The 20,874-nt window shown below is 47.3% G+C and overlaps 1 protein-coding gene across 3 annotated transcripts; it reads right to left on the bottom strand.

Moving 5' to 3' along the window:
- Positions 1 to 681: 681 nt before the first annotated feature.
- On the bottom strand, positions 682 to 18,911 carry CXCL12 (C-X-C motif chemokine ligand 12). Of its 3 annotated transcripts, XM_063405690.1 has the most exons (5): positions 18,492 to 18,911; positions 13,386 to 13,503; positions 10,090 to 10,176; positions 6,407 to 6,504; positions 682 to 4,631 (listed from the first exon to the last, which is right to left on the bottom strand). In XM_063405690.1, exons 1-5 carry the CDS (start codon positions 18,550 to 18,552, stop codon positions 4,600 to 4,602), a joined length of 396 nt encoding a protein of 131 aa, XP_063261760.1. In that variant the 5' UTR covers positions 18,553 to 18,911; the 3' UTR covers positions 682 to 4,599. The 3 variants fall into 3 exon arrangements, with proteins under 3 accessions (XP_063261760.1, XP_063261762.1, XP_063261761.1); XM_063405692.1 differs by lacking the exon at positions 6,407 to 6,504 and having other exon boundaries at positions 18,492 to 18,860; XM_063405691.1 differs by lacking the exons at positions 682 to 4,631; positions 6,407 to 6,504 and adding an exon at positions 6,511 to 8,546 and having other exon boundaries at positions 18,492 to 18,882.
- Between the last annotated feature and the right edge of the window lie 1,963 nt (positions 18,912 to 20,874).

Below are 20,874 nucleotides of genomic sequence, written 5' to 3'. Positions count from 1 at the left end.
CCTCAGGAAAGTTTCCCCTTGCCATGAGAACTTGTAGATGGAAAGATGCACTGACCAAAAACCAGTTTTCAATTCGTGCTTTTGAAACCCACAGCACTTTCCCTACAACATCATCCAAGTTAGGATTATACCTGCAGGTTCTCAGGTGAGTTCTACAAACCTATTTTTTTTTTTTTTCATCTCCAAACTGAAGGTTGACCCTGCTGTGCCCTGAGAAAAGCAGCCCCAAGGACAGTGTCGTTCACTGCTGGTCTTTTGCCAAATGTATCCCTTGTTACCCTTCATGCTTTTCAGAGAAACCTTCATCCCCTCCTCAGCACAGATGATGATGGTATCTCTGTTGCTGGAACAAAACCAGCTCACAGCTCTCAGTTCCATTGAAGTCAAACTGCTGCAGGAGACAAGTTTGGGGAAGAGTAAAAAAAAATAGTTTGGGTTTATGTTTTGGGAGCAAATGATCAAGGGTTTCCTTTTGAAAATGGCACATTCAACCTGCTAAACTGCTGCTCCCTGCCAGACCCATGGGCTCTTTACCTCGGGTTCCCTGCAGAGAATCTGGGCCCTGGGGCTGTATGGAGATATCCTTGAATCTGGACACAAACAACATCTGAATATTTTTTCTGAGTGGAGATTGTAGCTGTTCATTTGTGAGGAGAAAGAAAAATAGAATCAAGCAAAAACTTTATTCAGACATACATTTTTATTAAGAAAATTTTAAGTGCATACACATTTATGTGAGAAATTACAACAATATAAAAGTGTTTATTTTCAAAATTTTCTATGAAAGGAGTAATTTCAAAAGCATAATATAACTCCTCCATAAAAGCTGCCTTACAGGAACACAAATACAAAACCCTTTTCACATTATTTGGGAAGATACTTCTTTTTACTCAATAAAAATATAAAGTACAGTATTTACCACATTCTGACAACACAGAGTTCTTAAGGAATGGAAGATGGGAGGTCCATGCAGCCCTTTTATCATGATACATGTTTTCTTCTCTGTGGCAACCAAAGTTTCACTTTTTCAAACAAAGATTATCTTAGTGGGATGTTGACAAAGAAAAAGTAATCAAATTTTAGGTGACAAGTTCACAACAAACCTTGACTGCTATAAATCACATCACTCAAAATAAGTTGCCAGACAAAAAGAGGTTAATAAAGGAAAAATGGCAACAAAATCTTCTATAGGAACTGCATTTTCAACAACATGTGTATGTATATTTAACTTTGAAAAAATCTTTCATTGCAAAATAGTCACCTTTGCTCAAACACCTTCATAAAAAACACATCTAAGTCACCCTTCACTTCATTCTTCCTCAGGCAGAATTCAGATAAGATATTCATACACAAAAGTATAAAGCCAGTATAAATAAAAAATTGACACAGCAATAAATACCATCTTACTCTTGAAACTGAGATTTGACAGCTGCACATTGAAAATACCCACATGATGATTTCATTCGCGGAAGCTGCTTTTTCAGCACGGTTCAGTGTTACTCTTTTCCCTCCTCTTCACATGTGGTCCCTTCCTCACTCCCATCTCCTCACACTTGCTTTCCCTGACTCTGTCTCTGGCCAGCAGTTAAAGGCAGAAGGGAAAACCAGGTGCTCTCCCCAGGTGAGATGCTGCCAGTGCTGCCTCTCAGCCTGCTCTGGTCGTGGCATGAATGGGACAAACACGAGGTGCACTGGGGCAGCCCAGTGGTTGATCCCCCTGGTGCAAAGGGCACCATGCAAATAATGTCAGGCTAACAGCAAAGCTTCCCACTCAAGGTTGAATTTTGGTCCTAGGCAAGAGAAAGCTTTTAAAAGGTTCTAACTTAAGTGTCTGGCCAGGTCTGTGTCAGCTTTGCATTCACGCTGTGCTCAACCTCACCGAGGTGAGGGAGGGTCATGGTGCTGAGAGCACCTGAGAGCAGCCCTATGCCCTGAGAGGTCTCAGATAAATGGGAAGGGAAGCATCAGCAGCACAGAGGTGTCAGGGCCCAGTCTCTTGGTGGGTTGTGTCAGACAGCCCCCAAAGCACCCAGACAAACCTGGTGTAAATGGTCCCCTTCTTGGATGGAGTGCCCTTTCCTCCTGCTGCTCCTCAAGCATTTCTCCCAGGAGCAGATGCCCTTGCTTTAGCACAGGGTACCCCTGAGCCCCTAGAGGGGAGGGCTGACAGGAGACCCTTCCCTGCAGCAGCTCCACTCCCTGGCTGTGCCACCCAGGGTCCCTGGGCTTATCTGGGGGCTCCAGCACTGCCCATCTCAGTGCTCCTGCCCGAGCAGGGTTTGCCCTGGCTGGAACGTGGGCTTGGCACCTTCCCAGGGACCTGTCCCTGCTGGTGCTGACCTGGCCCAGGTCACTCCCTGTTAATGAGGACTGCAGCAGAGCACTGGCAAGGCTCTGCAGTCACACCTGCCCACCCCACCTTCTCACCAGAATACCGATGTTTCCCCTGGAAACAAAAGGGCCACGACCCCTATCATCATGAGCAAGGCATGCTGCTGAATCAAAACCAGAGGATTATTTAATTCTCCATTTACTTCAGTGGGAATCAAGCAGACCTCAGGCTGACCTTAGACAATAATGTACAAAGAATGCACTTCCCTGGGTGACTTTTTCTGCAGTCATTCTTGGTTTGGACACTCACATGTCCACCTCTGGCAAGCCATGGGCAAATGCAGGTGCAAGTGTGGGACAGGGAATGGAACTTATGCTATCAAATATAGTCCAGGGAGCTTACAAGAAACTCTGGTTTTCTCATAAAATTTCTTTCTTTCTTTCTTTCCCCTTCCAGGAGAGGATCTGATCCTACTAATATTAAATCAAACTCCAACTCCTATCAAGTACAGTGGTACCAGACCTTTCAAAACAGAAACACAATATACTTAAAGCACCAGGCTGGTAATGATAACAAGACAAGGAATGTCAAAATCACAAACACAAATATTTTAGGCACAGCAGTTTTTTTCTGCTTTAAAGCAAATGAGGTGAGGTGTTCCCAGCTGAAGGCCTCTCTGCAATTGCCCTGTTTTGCAGAAAGGAAAAGACAAGATTTTTACCTGAATCCACATGGAAATAATGTAGTCCCTGGATAGCCAAAATGCCTCTTTGGCACTAAAGATGCCTACCACAAAAAGGAGTGTGAAACACCCCTCTCAGTGTTCCAGACACAGGCTGCAGGGAAGAGGGAAGATTTCTTTTGAATCAACCAGCTCAAAAAAGACAATCTTACAACATTTTTTTGTTTACAATACAAACACAGATACATACAAACACAGGCATTGTGCTGCACAAATGTGCTTCCCCCAGATCTCAGTGCACAGCATGACATGATTATTGCAGTGCTGCAGATGTCTTTCTGTAACATATAGCAGATATTGTGTATACAGGCAGGAATAAGGAGAAAGAAACTTCTGGCTTAGAGAGGGGATTGGTGCAGGGAGTGGTGCCTGTCCCAGGCTGTGCTTTGCAAAGGGAATTCCAGAGGCTGTCCTGTTCACCAGCAAACCCCTGATGGCTGGTGAGTGTTGGCCTTCATTTCCACACCTCTCCTTCCACAAACTGCACAGAATCTCTCTTGCTCCAGGCATCTCTTTTCTCCAAGACGTGGCCAGATATCTTCTTCTGGGTACCTCCAGAGCAATCAGGGATGTGACTGCCCTCAGTCAGGTATGACTGTTCAGAATGAATCTCAGCCAGACAGGCAAGCTGAAGTCACCTCCTGTGGATGGCTGGGAGGAGATCCCTGGTGCATGGCAGCGCATCTGACTCCTCCAGCAACTTGCAATGTGATCAGTGGTTAGAGCTTTGATAACACATTCCCTTTTTTTGTTAAATTTATCATCAGAAACACAGGAACATAGGAAATGCCAGATGACATCAGAACTGTGTTGTGGCTCCTAACACACACAACTACTACAAACCAAGTATTAGCACCTTGCAATACCAGATGTGCATTGATCCAGCTGCTCACAGCTGTCAGCAAGGTTTGTGATCTTCAGAAGGGCTTTAGCCCTGAGTTTAGCCCTGAAGCCCTGAGTTTAATCACTCACCCAAAATATCTGTAAATGCCACTCAGGGTAAATTTGTCCATGGTCATCAGTCTGATGCTTTTGAGCCTTCCTATGTTCTTGGCCTCTATGACTTCTGGAGGCAAGGAGTTCCACCTCTACTCACACAACATCATTGCACTGTACAGTTCATGTCCTTCTAGGTTTAAATCTCCAGGAGACTTGCATTAACCAAAAGAAAGTTAAATAAAACAGGACCTCTACACAACAAAGGAAATAAAATATTATATAATAACAGGGTTAGTTTAAATTGATATCTGCCCCCAGTGCTAGGTTATAAACCAACCTGTATAAATTTATATTTTTCTCAAATAGTTACATCTTACTATATAAAAATAGCACTGTGAAAGCAAGCCAATTTGTGCAAGGGGGAAAAAAACAACCAAAAAAAACCCCACCAAAAATAACCAAGAAAAAACCTTTGGAAATGCGTGAAGCGTTGCTTTTGTGCTGCATGTTAGCAGTGAAATGTATTCATTCCCTAATACTGGTTATCTGCTCTCTGGGTCCTACAGTAAGAAATCCTGTAGACGGCTTACAATGCTTGCCTCTTACATCTTGAACCTCCTGTTGATGAAGAAGAAAGTGAAACACTATTAAGGTTTATTTCAGTTGCAAAAGCTTTGCTATCAGGCCTAGTCAAACAGCAAATCTGTGTCTGGACTAACTCAAAGGCAGCCCCTCCAACCAGTAATTGCTGAGCATTTTGGGACAAGTTCTCCACAAGGAGCTACTGGGGCCCAGCAGGGCAAACCCAGCAATGGGGGTTATTTTGGGCAGGTTGTGCTCATCACAGTTAGTAAGGTGTTCAGAACTCACACAGGAGGAAGGCTGGCTAGAAAGCTTATTCTGGACTTGAAAGCCAGAGCAGAGAATTATCGGTGGGCAAAGAAACTAGGCAAAAATACAGCAGGGAAAGGAGGGATTAATCATTTGTGAGCAGCCCCAGTAGCGGAGCAGGTGGCACTGGGAATGCCTCCTCTATCTGCTCCTGTCCCACAGCTCTGATGGAGATCAGGGACTGCAGCTCCAGAGAGTGCCAGGTCTCTGTGAGGATGGAGGAACGTAGAGGGCAGCCCATGCTCTGCTCTTGCTGGGCTTCCCCCATGGGGTGGCTGGAGAGTGGGGGCAGCCAGTGTTCTGCCAGCCAGGAGCCACCCCTGAGCCTCCCTGCCCTGGGACCTCACCTGGTGTGACAGCTGGGACCACACCAGAGCCTGTGGTGGCCAGGTGCCCAGGGAAGGTGAGGTGACAGGCAGGGCAGGCAGGCACTGCAGTGAACGAGGGAGGCCTGAAGGGCCGAGGCAGGGAGCTCAGGTGGGGAGCAGACAAATGGAGTCTCCCATGCTCAGTGTGAGCATGGTACCCAGGAGAGTGTGGGTTAGAAATCACAGCAAAGTGCAAGTGTCTTGTGTGTGTGGTTCACCCAGAACAAGGAGCCACCTTGTGCTGGTGGCCTCCAGGTTTTGTCTGAAGTGACCCCTGCTCCTGCTCCACACTGCTTAGCCTTTTGCAGCCTAGATGAGGTCACTAAAACTGAGTTACCAGTGCCAGAGGGTAAACGCCAGGCATTCAAAAACTGATGTCTCACCACATCTTGTCAAACACCCCTTCCAATGCCTGCTGGAAAACTAAGGCTCTGTGACCACAGCTGAAGACTGTGAGTCCCAGTAAAGGTAGTCTCAGAAAGCTCATCTAGGCACAAAGACAATGACTAGACCACGAGGACAATTTTTCCTCTGAAGATATCTTTTCCAATATCCCACAGCAGTAACCCTATTTCTTTTGATGCAGAAAGGCAGGACAAACCACCTTTGTGAGGAAAAAAACCTTGGGACATCCAGAGCATTGGCATATATAACACCATTCTCTGGGACTTGCCTAGCATCCCCCATAGGAAAGGCATCAACCCATGCACCACATCATGTTGTCACCACGCAGTGCTGCATTTCTCATTAAAAAACACCAGTGGCAAATTCACAGCTGTTGTAGTTTAACTCTGTCAGTTTGATATTGGAGCTAAAATAAATAGGGCTCCCAAACCTTTACCCTGCTTTTGACTTTGTCTTTGCTTCAGGTTTATTTTGTGTGTCCATTTTCCCATTTGTAAAATGGGAAAATCATCCCACACCTGTTGTAGCTAAACTTTCTCCCTTTTTTGAGAAAGAGTTTTATCTATATAATACTCCTTTGCTGGAAGGGGAGAGATATCCTCAGCAAATATGGGGGGAAATGGAGGTCTGGGTAGGCTAATGTATTTGCCCAAAGTCCCATAAGATGGTCAGTGGAAGAGCAGGGACTTCAACCTGAGGTGTCCCAGCTCAGAAACTAATGCCTCCTACCATTCTTTCTCCCTGGAGACTTTAGTGGTGTTGCACGGGAAGGGCAGAGTGGGCCCCGTTTCTTCTGTTGCTTTTTTTTATGAGTGCGATGACGTGGTCTAAATTAAAAGAAAAATACAAAAAAGACTGCCATAAATTAACCATATACAAAGGCCTCCATTCACATTTACCCTATGGTCCCTTCATATCCTGCTGGCAGGGTGCAAATGTAACATCCCCTTTTGTATAACCTCTGTCTGAGAGAAATGCCAGACAAGCAAAAGTGTCCTGGTGGAAGAACATTTGCACACTCTGAGGTCAGAATGACCCTTTTACCCAAAATGCCAAAGCCTCCCCAAATGCCTTGCAGAACTTCTCAGCCAGGAGCCTCACCATTCAAAGAGTTCTCACTGAGGTACAGTGGAAGGAGAGGGGGAGCTGGATTCCTGACTTCCCACCCAGTGTTCCTGCTGACATCAGCAAGAACCAGTGGCTACTCTGAGGGGGTTTGTGGGCATTTGGTGCCTTAAAACAAGGCTGTAAAGATAATTACCCACACTGTCCCCCTCTGTGTGGGGCCTTGACCCAGCACACGCTTGGTGGAATTGGAAGGTTGTTGTTCTGGCATCTTGTATTTCAACCATCACTTACAAATTAGGTTAGAAATTAGGAAGAGCTGCCACACCAGGATTTGGAAGGCAGCAGCAGGGCTTGGCTGCCAACACAGCCAACCCCTACACATTCAGAGTTTCTATTTCTTTCTCCCAGCTGGCTTAATGGGAAGATTTTTCCCATAACTTTATCTTCTCCAGATCCATCAAATCTCTCCTGTGTCTGCAGTAACCACTGAGCTTAATGGACTCAGGCATCTTGAAGCAAGGGAAGTTCTGAAGTGGGACTATATTAACATGACAGTGGACAAGATGGGCTCTGTTAACTCTGTAAAGGCCTGATTTTGCATATCCTTGTACAAAGGAAGGAGGGAAAGGGAGTCAATGTACCGTAAATGATGTCTGGGGTTGTGAGGAAGTGATCAAGGATTTGTTAGCTATTTCAGGAAAGGACTGGTTTGCCCCATGTCTATAAAATGGATGAATGTTGGATGATGTCGGCCACAGCAGCTGCACAATGATTTTTAAAGCCAGTTAAGGAATTTGGATTCCTGACAGCCTGGATGTGTTTTACTGATGTTTCGTGTATATTACATGGAGATGTGATGAATATAAAGCAATAATAAATGCTAAGCAGAATTAGTGAGCAAAATAATTCCATAGTAAAAACAATTTCTGGTTTCATATTTAACTGTATTGGACTATTATTTTAAGAACTTTTCCTTGCCCTTAGCTGCAGATTATAACACTGAAGATATTGAAGTACTGGTATAGATTAAGATGTCTTCACAGTTTGGATTCTACTTAAGCAATTACAAGAGCCCTTTCTACAAAAAGTATTGATTTTATTCCAGAAAAATAAATTCCCATGTACAATTGGGTTTTCATAACATGAAACAATTAGCCATTTTATTGCTAGTGCATATAGGGTAATGTCACATTTCATACAATTTTGGTACAAGTGAAAAAATATAATATATGGCTGATTGAAACTGATAGCTACATTAACATTTATAGATCTATATAGATTCATTTTACAAGCTGTTAGTAGTTTAGAGGGATATCGGTGTTTAAAACTACCAACATTCATATGGCTCCAATTCAAATATATGAATTGTTTGATGCACTATAAATATACTCCAAAGTACATTTCACTGAAGAAGTCAAAGCTGTGCACTAAAATATATCAAAAACATGCCTTGTGAAAATGCTACAGACAGAGCCCTGACTGTCTGTGGAGCATGAAAATGCCACTGGTGCTAGCATTACTAGTTGGAAAATGAACACAATGCCATGATTACAGGTTTAGGTGATGGAGATATATGCTCTCTGTCATCTTATTTCAGAGCTGGGACCAAATTCTCTCTTGTTACTCAGTGTAAACCAGGACAAATCCACCAAATTGGCAGAACTGTTCCTGTATTAGCGTTTGGTAAAGAAAACCCAGAATCTGGCTGGAGATCAGGCAGACTCACTGATTTCAGTAGAACTGGTCTCAGATCTTCACTAGTGGTAGTTAGAGTAGAAGATGTTCCAGCTGAGTTGCTCCCCTAAGTCAGACAGGCACATAATCATATTTGCCCAACTTTGCAGATTTGTAAAATGCCTCCTAAGTCTCAGATTGGGAATGGTAGCAAACAGAAACTTAAGCAGGAGCTTCAGGATTTTCCCAGTTTGTAAAACCAAGTAGCTCAGGTCCCTAGGATATTCAGCATGGGCCACATCCTGCTCTTAGGTGCCTAGACCCAAAGCCATTCTGGCAGCATTCACCTGGATTACCTCTGCAGAGAGTTTGTCCAAAGGACAAAAGGGCTGAGTGCTGGCAGCAAAGAAGGCACTGAGCATCAGATGAGGTGGGAGGAGCTGTCAGGGCTGGAATCACATTGACTTTGCTAGCTGGCTCCCTTCCTTCTTCCTCCTCACTCTTGGCCCCAGTGCAGTCCTCAAAAGGGACACATGGAGGAATTCTCTACTTCTGGCGGCATTTTCCCCCTTGCTTATTGTAAAAACACAGGGGGACAATTTTGTTTTTCATTTTTTAACTCTGCCCCTTGTTTGGCAGACGCATTTACAAAGCAAACAGTGGGGAGCATTCAGGCACCTGTGCCTCACACTGCCCTGGGGCCCTACCCTCCCTAATAATACATTGTTTTTGCAAAAGATTGGATTCCAGCCCTGCCTTCACCCTACAGATGCAGGGGGGACAGCAGGGTTACAGCGCAGTTACGGTGGGGTGGGAATGGGATGGCAAGGATGGCAGGGATACTGAGTGCACAGGTAGGCTTGCTGGCCAAAGTGTTGCTGCTGGATCAAGCACAGCCCAGGGCTCTGGGCAGGCAAGGAATGCTTTGTACCATCATTTGGTGTGTACCATGTTTCAGTGCTGGAAGGCTGGAGCCCTCCCCTGCAGTTCAGCACAAAAATGTGCTCAGTGCTGCTCTTTTCAGCATAAAATTGGACAGAGATGGGCTGAGTCCACCTCAAATTAGATATGATCAACCATTTTCAAAGGGAATAAAAATAGATTTTAAAAGTCCGAATTTGCAAAGTATGGCTGGTTTTCCCCTGGTGTTGTGGGAAAGTCTTATTCATGGTAGCTCATTGTGCCTTGGCCAACATTAACAGCATTCCACACTGGGCAGCAGAGAAACAGTTTTTAGCACCAAGAATCCCTAGGCCTCAGCTGCCTGTGCAAGCAGACACCCAGTGTAACACGGAGAAGGGGCTCCAAAGACACCAGAATGATACAGATTCTGAAGTAATTGTAGTTTGGTTGGGGAGGAAAGGGCATAAAGGAAAAATTTCCTTGGGAGAACAGCATTTTTTCTTAAGAGGATGAGTTCAGGACCCCAGAACATACTCATTAGCATAATTTTTGCCTCAAAGCCTGGCAAATTTCTTAGTTTAACATCTAGGATATATTAGAAACTGTTGTTTTAATACAGATTAGGTCAACTCCAAACCCTTCTTTGAAACAATATTTGATTCCACAAGTACTTTGTCCACATGGTAAAAGCCAGCCCCTAATGTTCTACCCTTTAAAACCTCAAGATGTTAGCTCAGGATGTTAAGTCCATTTGTCTCTTGCCTTACTTGTTTAAAGCTTTCTCCAGATATTCCTGGATCCACTTTAACTTGGGATCAATGCACACTTGCTTGCTGTTGCTCTTGAGCCTTGCACTGCCAAAGGAGAAAAGTCAGAGTGAGTCTGGTGTGCAAACTCCTCAGCCCACACCCATCTCCCACCCTGCCCCTTACATTCCTTTGAAAATTTAAATCTAAGACTTTTGATTCATGCCTGGACTGTTAATGAGTTCATTGTCAACAACAGAAAAAATTCGTTTGGAAATACTGACACGGTAAATATAGATAATTTTTGCTAGGAATTGATTAAGAACAGTTTTTAGATTCAAACCAAAACTGAAGTTTCACATGTTTTTAGGACATTCACCTCTTGGAGGTTCTGAAAGAAAGGGTGTGGTCACTTGTTAGCTTTTTGTTTTATACAAGACTGAATTAACAGGTTGCAGGGAGGAAGACAACTGAAAGTGCCATAGTGCCAGAGGCAAGTTTCTCCTCATGTATTCACTTAGCCTTGGAAACAAAGGCAGAAACCTCCTGAGGGGTTTCTACTGGATGTCCAAGCCGCACTTCCCAGAGCAAACTTATTAGCTAATTTGAATTTCCTGTGAATTTGATATTCGGGCTATCTGAATCTTCCATTCAGAAACAGGACAAACAGCTTTTCATCAACAGGTCTCGCCCTCCAGGGATCTCAGGACCTCTCAAAAGCTGTTATCACCCACATTCCCTGCATCACCCTGCCTCTGCCCCAGCTGCTCCGAAACTTCCCTTAACAGCCTGCCTGCCTTGGGAAACTGCAGAGAACAGCGATTTTATGGAAGTGTCCACACGAATAAGTTCAGTATTTGTTTAAACATTTGCTGGATGGAAGCCATAACTTTCCTCCCTTCATAAAATGAAATCTGCAGAATATAAAATGATGGCATAAGAAATAACAGGTCAGAAAGGCTCCTTGGTCTGAAGTTATGCAACAACACAGTTGAAACATAAACACATCAAGGATCCGTCTGGCAACCCCTGCACCAGTGAAGAGATGAATGAGTCTAATTCATATTTCCCTTACAGCAGTGCCAAGCTGGAGCATTTCCAGTTAAGTGATACCAACAGAGTGTAAGAATGGATTTGCTGATGTTAGCAGTGCCTGGGAATTCTTGAGCTGACCTCACAGGGTACAGAAGCAAAAGCACATGAGAGCAGTCTCCAGCCACATTCAACGCTATTCCTCTCACCTAATATCACCTCTCACCTAATACTGAGACACTGATTCTTCAGGCATTCGTTTCTGAGACTGTCAGCCCCTGCTCTTTGTGCAAGGAAGAGACATAGGAAATTGTATGGAGTGTTTAACCTGGACTGGTTTAGGTGTCTAATTACTAAAAATGCTCATTTCTCTATACTGAAAAGCATGGAATTTAGTGTGGACTTTGCAGAAGTAGATATTGACAGAGGAGTTCACTGGACTTGGAGAGATGATTTCCAACAGAATTAAAGTCAAAAGTCTGTTCTTAGGCTTTTTGTTCAGGTACAAGTTGCCTTAACCAAAAATGAAAATATACTTGAGCAAAAAAACCCTTAAGCAAAACAAAAACAAACAACAAAACCCACAAAATATCTTCTAACAACAGTATGTTTCACTTAGATTCTCTATTCTGCTGAAAATGGCAGCTTTTATTTACACCTTTGTTGTTTAATGCTTAAAATTAATCAAGGTGAGAAATTCATGTGTTAGTTTTGATTGATTTCACCTCCTGTTTTGATAAAGACCTAGTCTGAAGTCGTGTTTCAAGGGTATTTGGAAGGATATTTTAAGTCAAATACTTAACAACCCTAACTTGTCAAAGTAACAAATAGAGGGTGAACTATAGGTTCATATGTTCTGTATATCACAGACAAACATATTTGGGTCAGGAATGGGCAAGAACATGAGATGTTTCTGTTTCTGCGTTTCATGCTCTTATTTCTCTCTAATTACCATAATCCTATGGTAATTAAGAGATAAATATATACTCTATCCTGTCTTAAATGCTGTCATTTTCTTGGAACTATCCCAGAAAATTCCAAATCCTCTAAAAAACCTTAGCACTGGGATTCTTATGACATCACTGACAGTCCCAGAGCACAGATCCATGCACTATAGCCTGCTCTCTGCCAAAATTGTTTGTAGGTAGAGATCGGAGTTAGTCACAGCTGGTTTTGCCATTTTTCTGAAAGAAAATTATTTCTCAGCTGAGGCTTACATTTTTCTCACTGTCCTCTACAAAATCTTAAGGCAGAAGCACATGATAAAATGTGTATGATATACAGAGTGTGGTTTAAAACAGAAAAAAAACCCGTACTAATAAGGAATGGATACACACTCACGTACATTTCTGAGCAATCTCATGAAACCACATCAGTTTTCTGAGTGCAAAAATGTTTTGGATGACAAAAATTGATTTTTACAGCATTTGAGTTGCAAGAGGAAGGGCTCAACAAATAGGTCAAATCCAGAACCAGTGATGGGATTACTGCACAGAAACCAAATCTTGTCCCTGACACCCTCTTACAAAGGTTAATAGAAGCTGAGAGTAGTAAGGTTCCCTTGCAATGAAAAGATGAATGCTGGGGTTTTTTTCTTCAGAAGGTTTTGAATTTTGGGAGGGGTCACCCACAAAGAAGTGAACAAAAACGACCTTCCTAAAACATACACACACACACAAATCTACAAAGACAAACAAAATCCCAATGTTTCCTGAAAATGAGGGTTGCTTTTCCAGCAGAAATAAAGATGTTCTTTTCCACCGTGAACCCATCTTTCTGTTCTGCTGTAATTTACTGGGTCAGTCTCTGCCTGGCAAGAGTGCCTAGATTAGGCCATCACATTTCTAGGGCGTGTGCCTCCTGTGGAGGACACACGAAATAGAGGAATCCCTTTGGCTTGTTTAGCTCCACTCCGTGGAGAGGTGACCCATTTGAAGATTCAGGCTGCTATGAAGTTTTTACTCCAAGGTGTGAAGCTCCACATCCAATGCAATGGACAGACTGTCTGACATTCCTGCTCACATACCCACGGGGGAACAGGACATGGAATCACACAGTAACTAACAGGGAGATCACAGAGAACACAGCTGGGCAACAAGCAGCTGGGCTCCATTAGGTGGGGTAAAGCAGGGTCCAGCTGTCTCTGACACAAGGGCTGAAGAGATGAACTGGGAGTCATGGCATGAGGCAGACTGAAATTCAACCACCAGAGCAGGCACCAGCTCTGTGACCCTTCTTTTTGACACCCGAGGTTTGCACCCAGCTGAAAAGAGCAAGAGACTTACACAATCTGAAGTGAGCAGTTGGGTGTGGAGAGGATTTTGAGGTGCTTAATATTGGCTCTTGCCACGTTGCTCTCGTAGAATCGACAGGGACATCGGTAAGTCAGGCTGACGGGTTTCTCTGCGGGACAAAGGGAGGGAAAGGAAGGACAGGTTACCTCTCGCTCCCTCTCAGCAGCACAGATACACCCATCAGGGCTCACAGAGCTCGGAGAAAGAAGTGCCCTCCAAATACGCAGGTGGGGAAAAAAAAAAAAAAAAGGCAGCAGAAAAGCTGTAGCTTTGGGAGGGCATTTGCCCACAGCTCGGAGCACAATCCCTTCAGCTCAGTGCCCAGCCTTTCAATAAGGGTGCGTGGGATTTTGGAAGACAAAAGAAGAGGGAGAGAAAATAGAGATAAGTAAAATCGAAGAGACTAGAATAAGGAGCCGCTCTATTGTGCAGGGATGCTCCTGGTAATTAGACAAGATAAAGGCCAAAAGAGGGGGCACTTGTCCGCGGTGTTGTTCTACTCAAACGATTTTGACCCGAGGCCAAATTAGAAGGTAGCCAGAAGAAAGCGATGAATTCCAGGGAGTTCAGATCAAAACGGCTCGGCTCAGGTGCAGGCTTTTCACAGGGGACTTAGTGGCTACAGAAAAGCTCGAGTTTTGCAGGCGTTCCCAGGGCCCAGCTGACCTTTTCCCACCGCAGCCAGCCCTGGCTCCCAGCAGAGGTACCCGCACAGGAAGGTGCGGCTCAGAGACCCAGCGAGATCCCAGCGGTTTCACATAAAACACTTGAAGTCTTTTGAATTTCTAGCCTGCGGCTAAGTAAGGCAATCGAGGAGACAGTTATCAGCCAGGGCGTCCTCAATACACTATTCAGGGGCCACCAGACTGGATGAGAGTTCTGTCACTGGCATCGCTAGGGACAGAACGAAGTTTAACCCCTTAGGCTAAAAATCTGCCATGTATATGAATGCAGGACTGAGAAAAGCAGCCCGGCGCCCACCACAGCCTCTGGTACCCAATTTCTCTATAAGACAACTTAATTACTGGCAATCAAGTGCACATAACTAAGGTACTCACTCGGTGTGTAAGTTTTAAAGCCCCATGCACAATAAAATACAAACGCGGGAGCTTTGCCTGGAAGTCTAAGAGATGCATAAGATTTTAAAGAATTTCCCAGTAGAGCTGTTTTCAGCCTCTGGGAGGAATGAAATTCATACACCTAACCTTTAAAATCTGGCTCATGTTGTAGATGGTCAGATCTCTATCTGACAGGGGTTGAGATCCCATATGGCAATCTGCCATCCTGTTTGTTTAGCCACACAGGAGTACTTGCAGCATCCAAACCCAATTCCCTTTAAAGGCAAATGGGGAGATAAAGAGCAGGGAAGGGCTCGGAATTCCTAAACAGCTGTCTAGAAAGGTGAGAAAAGAGACAGGTTTACAAGTGCAGCAGATCTACATATATTGCACATTTATCGATGCCTGTCTCTGGCACACATAACCAAAGACAGCATGGGGATATTGGCCCGTCCTGAGGGCCACCTTTTTTTTCTGGTGTCTCTACCAAGACATGATGCAGAATCAGATTCCACAAGAGAGGAATTAATCAGTGGGCGTAGAGCTTCTCCTGATTCACATCAGAATCTGGACTATAAATTGAAAAAATTGAAGAACTTTTCTATCAGTTTTCTGGCACTCCAAACAATGGTTCCACCTATGAGTTAATAATCTGCAGGGGTAGGAGGAAGGAGGGCTACAGAGTGAGCCTCAAGAACACAGATTAGGCTGGCTAGTGTTAATGTGGAAAGGAGTGAGGAAGGCACTAGGATTTCCCACTGCAAATCTGTGCCTCATAGCTAAACATCTGTGAATTTGTATTGGAAAGGGAGGCTGAAACTGAATACAGTCACACAGCTCAGCACAGCTGCAGTGATAGTGTCTCTGCAAGCCTGTCCCAACCAAGTTTAAGCCAGCTTTAACTTAAACAATGTGCAAGAGATGAACTGTTCAGATCCATGATTTGATAATGCAATCCTGTCCTCTCTCAGACTCTAAGTGGGATTTTCAATCCCATACCATTTGAAATCAGGGGCAGAGAAAGTTTAACCATGACTAAACATATCTGTAAGTCCCAAGTCTTTTCTTGCCCAAGAAAAGGCATCTAACACAGCAAAGAAGAGGGGAAGCCCTAGTATTCAGTGTTCTGTTATCTCAATGTGAGATGGAATGGCAAATCCCCTCCAACACAAGAATCCCTTTGGAATTTCTGTGTGCCTTTCTCGGCGATCAGGAGCAGGCACTGAGCACCAGGGAGGGGCAGCACAGGCACCCACTGGGTCAGCTCTCTGTATGACCAACAGGGAATCAGTAACCCCTGCCGCTGTCCCTTGTCTCACCGTGCTGGAAACCCGGGAAAACTGGTGCATGTGGCATCTTCCAACACATGAACCCCTATCCTCCAAAAGTGGGAGGGAAGGGGCCCTTTGAGAGCTGTAACTTAGGAAGAGAACATTTCTGTCTTACTTTGAGGCTGACAAACACATTCCTTATCTCCTTCCAAAATTTGAAAAGTATTGTTGCATGTACATTACAGCTAAGCTAATTATTTAATCTACCAATTTGTAGTGTGAGTTCTCTGACATCTGTCCAACGCTGAGCATAAGATGAAGCCATTCTCTCAGTACAGCAAATTAGTATATTCTGTTAATTGACTTATTGGACAAAAACATATAACTGATGGCACATGAAGCTTTTGAGACTTTTATCTATCTGGCACATTTGGTTAAAATGAAGGAATAGAGTCAAAAGTCACAGAACAGCCAGATGCTAGTTTGACATCTCAATGTCATTCCTTCAGTCTAATTATACTTGGACAAAAAGAGAACATCTCTTTTGGCCTCGACTACAAGAGTTGGAGGGGGTCTGGGGATTTTGTGTTTTGGAATTCTTTTAATAATAAATAAATATTGTTTTCTAACTCAAGCTAAATTTTGTTGGCTCTGAACACCTACTTTTGCTGACAAATTCTCTCTAGAGACAAAGCACACACAAAACGCTCTCACAGAGTGGCCACTTAGTGCTGGACAATACCTATTCCATCCCACAGGGATCTGCTTCTCTTTACCCACACTGAAACTGGACAGTAAGGGAAGAAGTGAGTTGCCAGTTCTGCTGCAAAGTTATCAGTAACTTACTGCATGGGCTAGGAAGCTCTGGATGCTTGAATGGAGAGGGAAGCTATATCCAGGCATGCAGACTGGACATGAAGAGATAAAATATTTGATGGAAATGTCATTTTACTTCTGTTCAGCCTAGGGTGTATTTGTCATTATCAGGAGATGGTTGACAACTTTTTAAGTGTAGAACAGCTCTGTTTCCCTAGAAAGCGAGGCTAGGATTGACAGACACAGCTTTACCAGGTAACTAAGAAGAATTCAGAGCTCACCTGCCCCCCAGCACAAGGCAGCCCTGCGAGCCCTCATCTGGATCAGGGCTGAGAGCACTACATGACATGCACAGTAGGTAAAAACTTCCACTCAATACCGCAGCACGGTGGACTCACTTTACTTACACCAGTTTCTCTCCAGCCCTTGTGAGCCATTCCCTTCTCTGGGTAGCCAGGTCCCCACGCTTATCCCGACACAGGACACCCGCGGCCAGCAGAGGCGGGCAGCCGCGCTGGGGGAGAACCGAGATGCAGCTGGGCGGCTCTGCCCCCTCCCAGCCCTGAGCAAAGCGCTGCCAGCGCAGCCAAGGGAGAGGAGAGCCCTGAGCCCCGGTCCCCTCCTCCCGCTCCTCCACACCTGCACTCGCCTGCTGGAGCCCGCTCAGGTGCCCAGGCACGGGTGGCCCCAGCTGGTGACGCTGGCGGCCGGGGCTGGGGCTGGCACTGCCGCCCTTGCTCCCCCGGCTCTGCCCTCGCCGTCTGCCGCTCTCGCAGCCCGCAGCCCCGGGGGTGCATACGGCAAAGGCGGCGGGGGCCGAGCCCACCTGCCCGGGGCATTGGAGCTTCTCCAGGGCAGCGCCGGCTCCGTGTGTGGAAAGGCATCGGGGAAATTTTCGGGGAAAATTGGCTCTCTCCGCCTCAACAACGAGGGCACCGGAGGGCACCCTCTGCCTCCCTGGGTGGGGAACAGCCAAGTTTCGGTAGCCGGAATGGGAGAACAGAACAAGAGCGGAGGTTTGAAAACCCAGCCAGAGGACTTTCGTCCAGAGGACAAGAGATGGCCAATCTCTGCCAGCCGGCCACACGAGGAGCGTCCGGAGGATGCTCAGAGGTTGCGGGCAGAGCCCGCCACGCGTGGGGAGCGCGGCTGCCCCCGCAGTCCCCGCTGTCCCGAGCCCCGGGGCTCCCCGCGACATGCGGGGCAAGAAGCGCGGGCTGCCGCCGTCTCCGGGGCTGTCCGGACGCGGAGGCTTCCACAGAGCACAGCTGGCAAAATAAGCTGGGCAGCTGTAGCTGCCACCGGGCTCCCGAGGAGACCCGCGGGACGGGGGCACCGGCGTGGGGCGGGCGGGCTGTGGGACGGCGCTGCTGTGACCGCGACCAAGGGCGCAGCCCCATCCCCGGACCCCGCCACGGCAGCTCCTGTGGACCGAAACCTCCCTGAGCACCGCGCCGGGACTGCGGGGAATTCCTGCCCAGCGAGCGCTTTGGCTCAGCCCTGCTTGATCGAGGAAAGATAGATCACGGCAGGGGACAGCGGAGGAACCGAACACCCGCCTGTTTCTAATTTGTTGTAACTTTTAGGGCTGGGGTTTTTTTTGTTAGAGGGAAAGTCGATATGCATATTTTGCAGCCAAACCACCTCCCCGCAGACCGAGCGCTGTTGAAAGTCGTCCCCCAGACGACTTCAATCTGGGGCGAGCTTGGCAGAGAGGACAGCTTTGGCCAGCTTTTGAAAAAAGCCAGGGAGGGATGGAGGAGACGGAGGAACGGGATTCCCCGTGCCTGCTTCCAGCTCAGCACAGCCATCGCTCCGGCTCGCCAGACACATCTGAGCCGCGGCCGGAGCAGCGGTGTAGCTGCGAGGAGAGCGGGGAAGAGCGGGGATTTCCGCGGGACCAGCGCTCCCGCAGGAGCGCGGCGAGCGGCGCGGCCCCGCTGCTCACTTACCCTCCGAGAGGGAGATAACGGCCAGGGCGAAGGCGAGCAGCGCCAGGGCGCGGAGGTCCATGCTGGGGCGGGTGGAGGAGGCGGGCAGGAGCTGCTCTGCTCTGCTCGTCCCGGCGGCCGCGGCGCTCTGCTGGCGGCCCCTCCGCCCCTCCCGCTATACAGGGGCCGGGGGCGGGGGGAGGAGAGCCAGGGGGAGTAGCTAGACTGTGATTTATTGCCCGTGGCATGTTATTACATCCTTCCTCTGCTAAAAATGGTTGGAAAGGAACCAAAAGAGCGAGGGCTCCTCGCTCGCTCCGTCAGCCCCGCAGCCTCTCCCCAGGCACTCGGCCTGTCCCCCCGGCCCGCGCTCCGAGCGCCCCGCAGGACCGGCGGCTCGGGGCTGCGGCGGTGACCGGCATCACCGCCACCCCATCCAGCCCTAGCCGGGAGAGGAAAGAAGTTTCCCCACCAACCTGTGCCACCCCGGCGCGGCGGCTCCTGAACCAGAGCTGCTGGAACCGGGATGGTGGTGGGGACGAATCCCTTAAGTGTTACACCGGGGAGAGAAGAAAACTTCCCCTTCACTTTCGTGGGCGTGAATCTAGATTTACACTGGTGCCTGGGCATCGCATACAGAGCCTCATACGAGGCATCTTCCCAGAAGTTTATGTGGGCATTTGAGGGGAGAAAAGGCAGAGAGGCCTTCATTTTTTTGCCTTTGAGTGTTTGGCCCTAAACACCACCTTTTCCCTGTATTAAATCAAGTACTGCATTTGCTGCCAACATTCCACTTCCTTTGTGTTGCAGATGCCACTGGGCTCCCTGGCACCTCGGCCAAAAGCCCTGGTAGCCCTGCAGAGCTCAGAGGCCCAGGGGTGTCACTTGCCCTCAGCTATTACACTATTGTCAAGTGTAATTGTAATTGACTTAAGCATGTCCTTGCTGTCTGCAGCCCAAGCCCACAGGGCCCTGTTTGTTGCCATTAAAAACTTAAAATAAACATGGAAGCTTTGACTGACTTTGGACTCCTCATCTGCATTTAAAACAGGCACCTTCGGCTGGGCCACTGTGGGGCTGAGTGGGTACAGCTAATCCTTGTGTGGAGATGTTAAAAGGACAGGTTCATGATGCCACCAAAAGCACCAGCATGGTTGTTTTGAACTTTGTTGCACTGCTAATTCTCTCAGCCACAGCCCACGAGGCTGGACACGAGGGAGTCCAAATATTGCATCTTACTGAACTGCGGCTGTTTCACTGAGAAAAGATTATTTCTAAGGGCCAGGAGGAATGCTTGCAGTGATGAACAGCATCCCTACCTGGCAAAGACACACATCCAACTCCCTAAATTTGGTTTTCTGTATTTCTTAGTCCCTTCTTACCTAAGAGCACTGAATTTGTTTAGGCTGATCTCACTCCCAGATCCCCTCCTTTCTTACAGGTGAGGTAGCACAGTAGTGCACGAACGTGATGCACTGAAAGGACCAATAATTATAACCAGTGCTCTGAGCCTAGCTACTGCGGCCGTGGCAGCTGTGACAATCTGCAGGGATGGGAGAAGCTCATTGTAATTGCAAACACTGCCAGGAGTGCTGCTGTCCCCCCAGTGCTCCCGCTGGCACACGAGGACATGCACACTGCACTTAGCAGAGACTGTTATGTCCACAGCACACTTAGAGTCACAATTACTTAGAGTAATAACACTTAAAACAATGGCATGTCTTTGCTGTTTCTATTGCCACAGAGAGAAACATCTGAAGGTTCTAGTCAAAGAGACTGGATAAATGTGCAATGAAATCAGAACCAAATCTTTGCAGCAGCCTTCCCCTCGGCATCCCGAGCCATGCAGGAGTGTTGTAACTGAAAGTGAAAACTAGCTGGGTTCTAGGAAATGTCTGCACAGACTTTCGGAGCTGATCGAAGAGTCACAGCACAGATGAAAGGGCTTCCTTTGCACCTCGGGATAGCCGAGCGAACCAGCAACAAGGCAGGAGGATGCCTCGGTCTCCCTGCGCCTAGCGCGTTCTCCCCGCCTCGCCACAGGCGCCTCTGCATGGGAGACCGTGTCCCGAGGAGAAGGGGACAGGAGGACCGGACACCGCACCCGGCACCATCCCTCCACAGCCTCCCCGACGGTTCCCAGCCAGCCCGGGAGGGGGATCCCGGCGGGGCAGGGGAGGGGGGTCCAGGGCCTGGTGAAGTCCCCGGGGGCTCGGCGGAGAGGCCGTGCTGACCCCAGCCCGCCGGGCGAAGCGCGGGGTTCCGCGCCGCGTCCCTGCCCGCCGGGCGCGCCCAGCCCTGCGAGCACCCACGGGCACCGGGAGCGGATACCGAGAGCGGACACCGGGAGCGGACACCGGGAGCGGACACCGAGGCGGCTGCGGGGTTATCCTGGCAGGGCCAT

Source organism: Prinia subflava, chromosome 9 (assembly GCF_021018805.1).
Source record: "Prinia subflava isolate CZ2003 ecotype Zambia chromosome 9, Cam_Psub_1.2, whole genome shotgun sequence".
Taxonomy (NCBI): domain Eukaryota; kingdom Metazoa; phylum Chordata; class Aves; order Passeriformes; family Cisticolidae; genus Prinia; species Prinia subflava.
The sequence above is the reverse complement of the archived record's forward strand: the minus strand, read 5'-3'. Positions and strand labels throughout refer to the sequence as shown.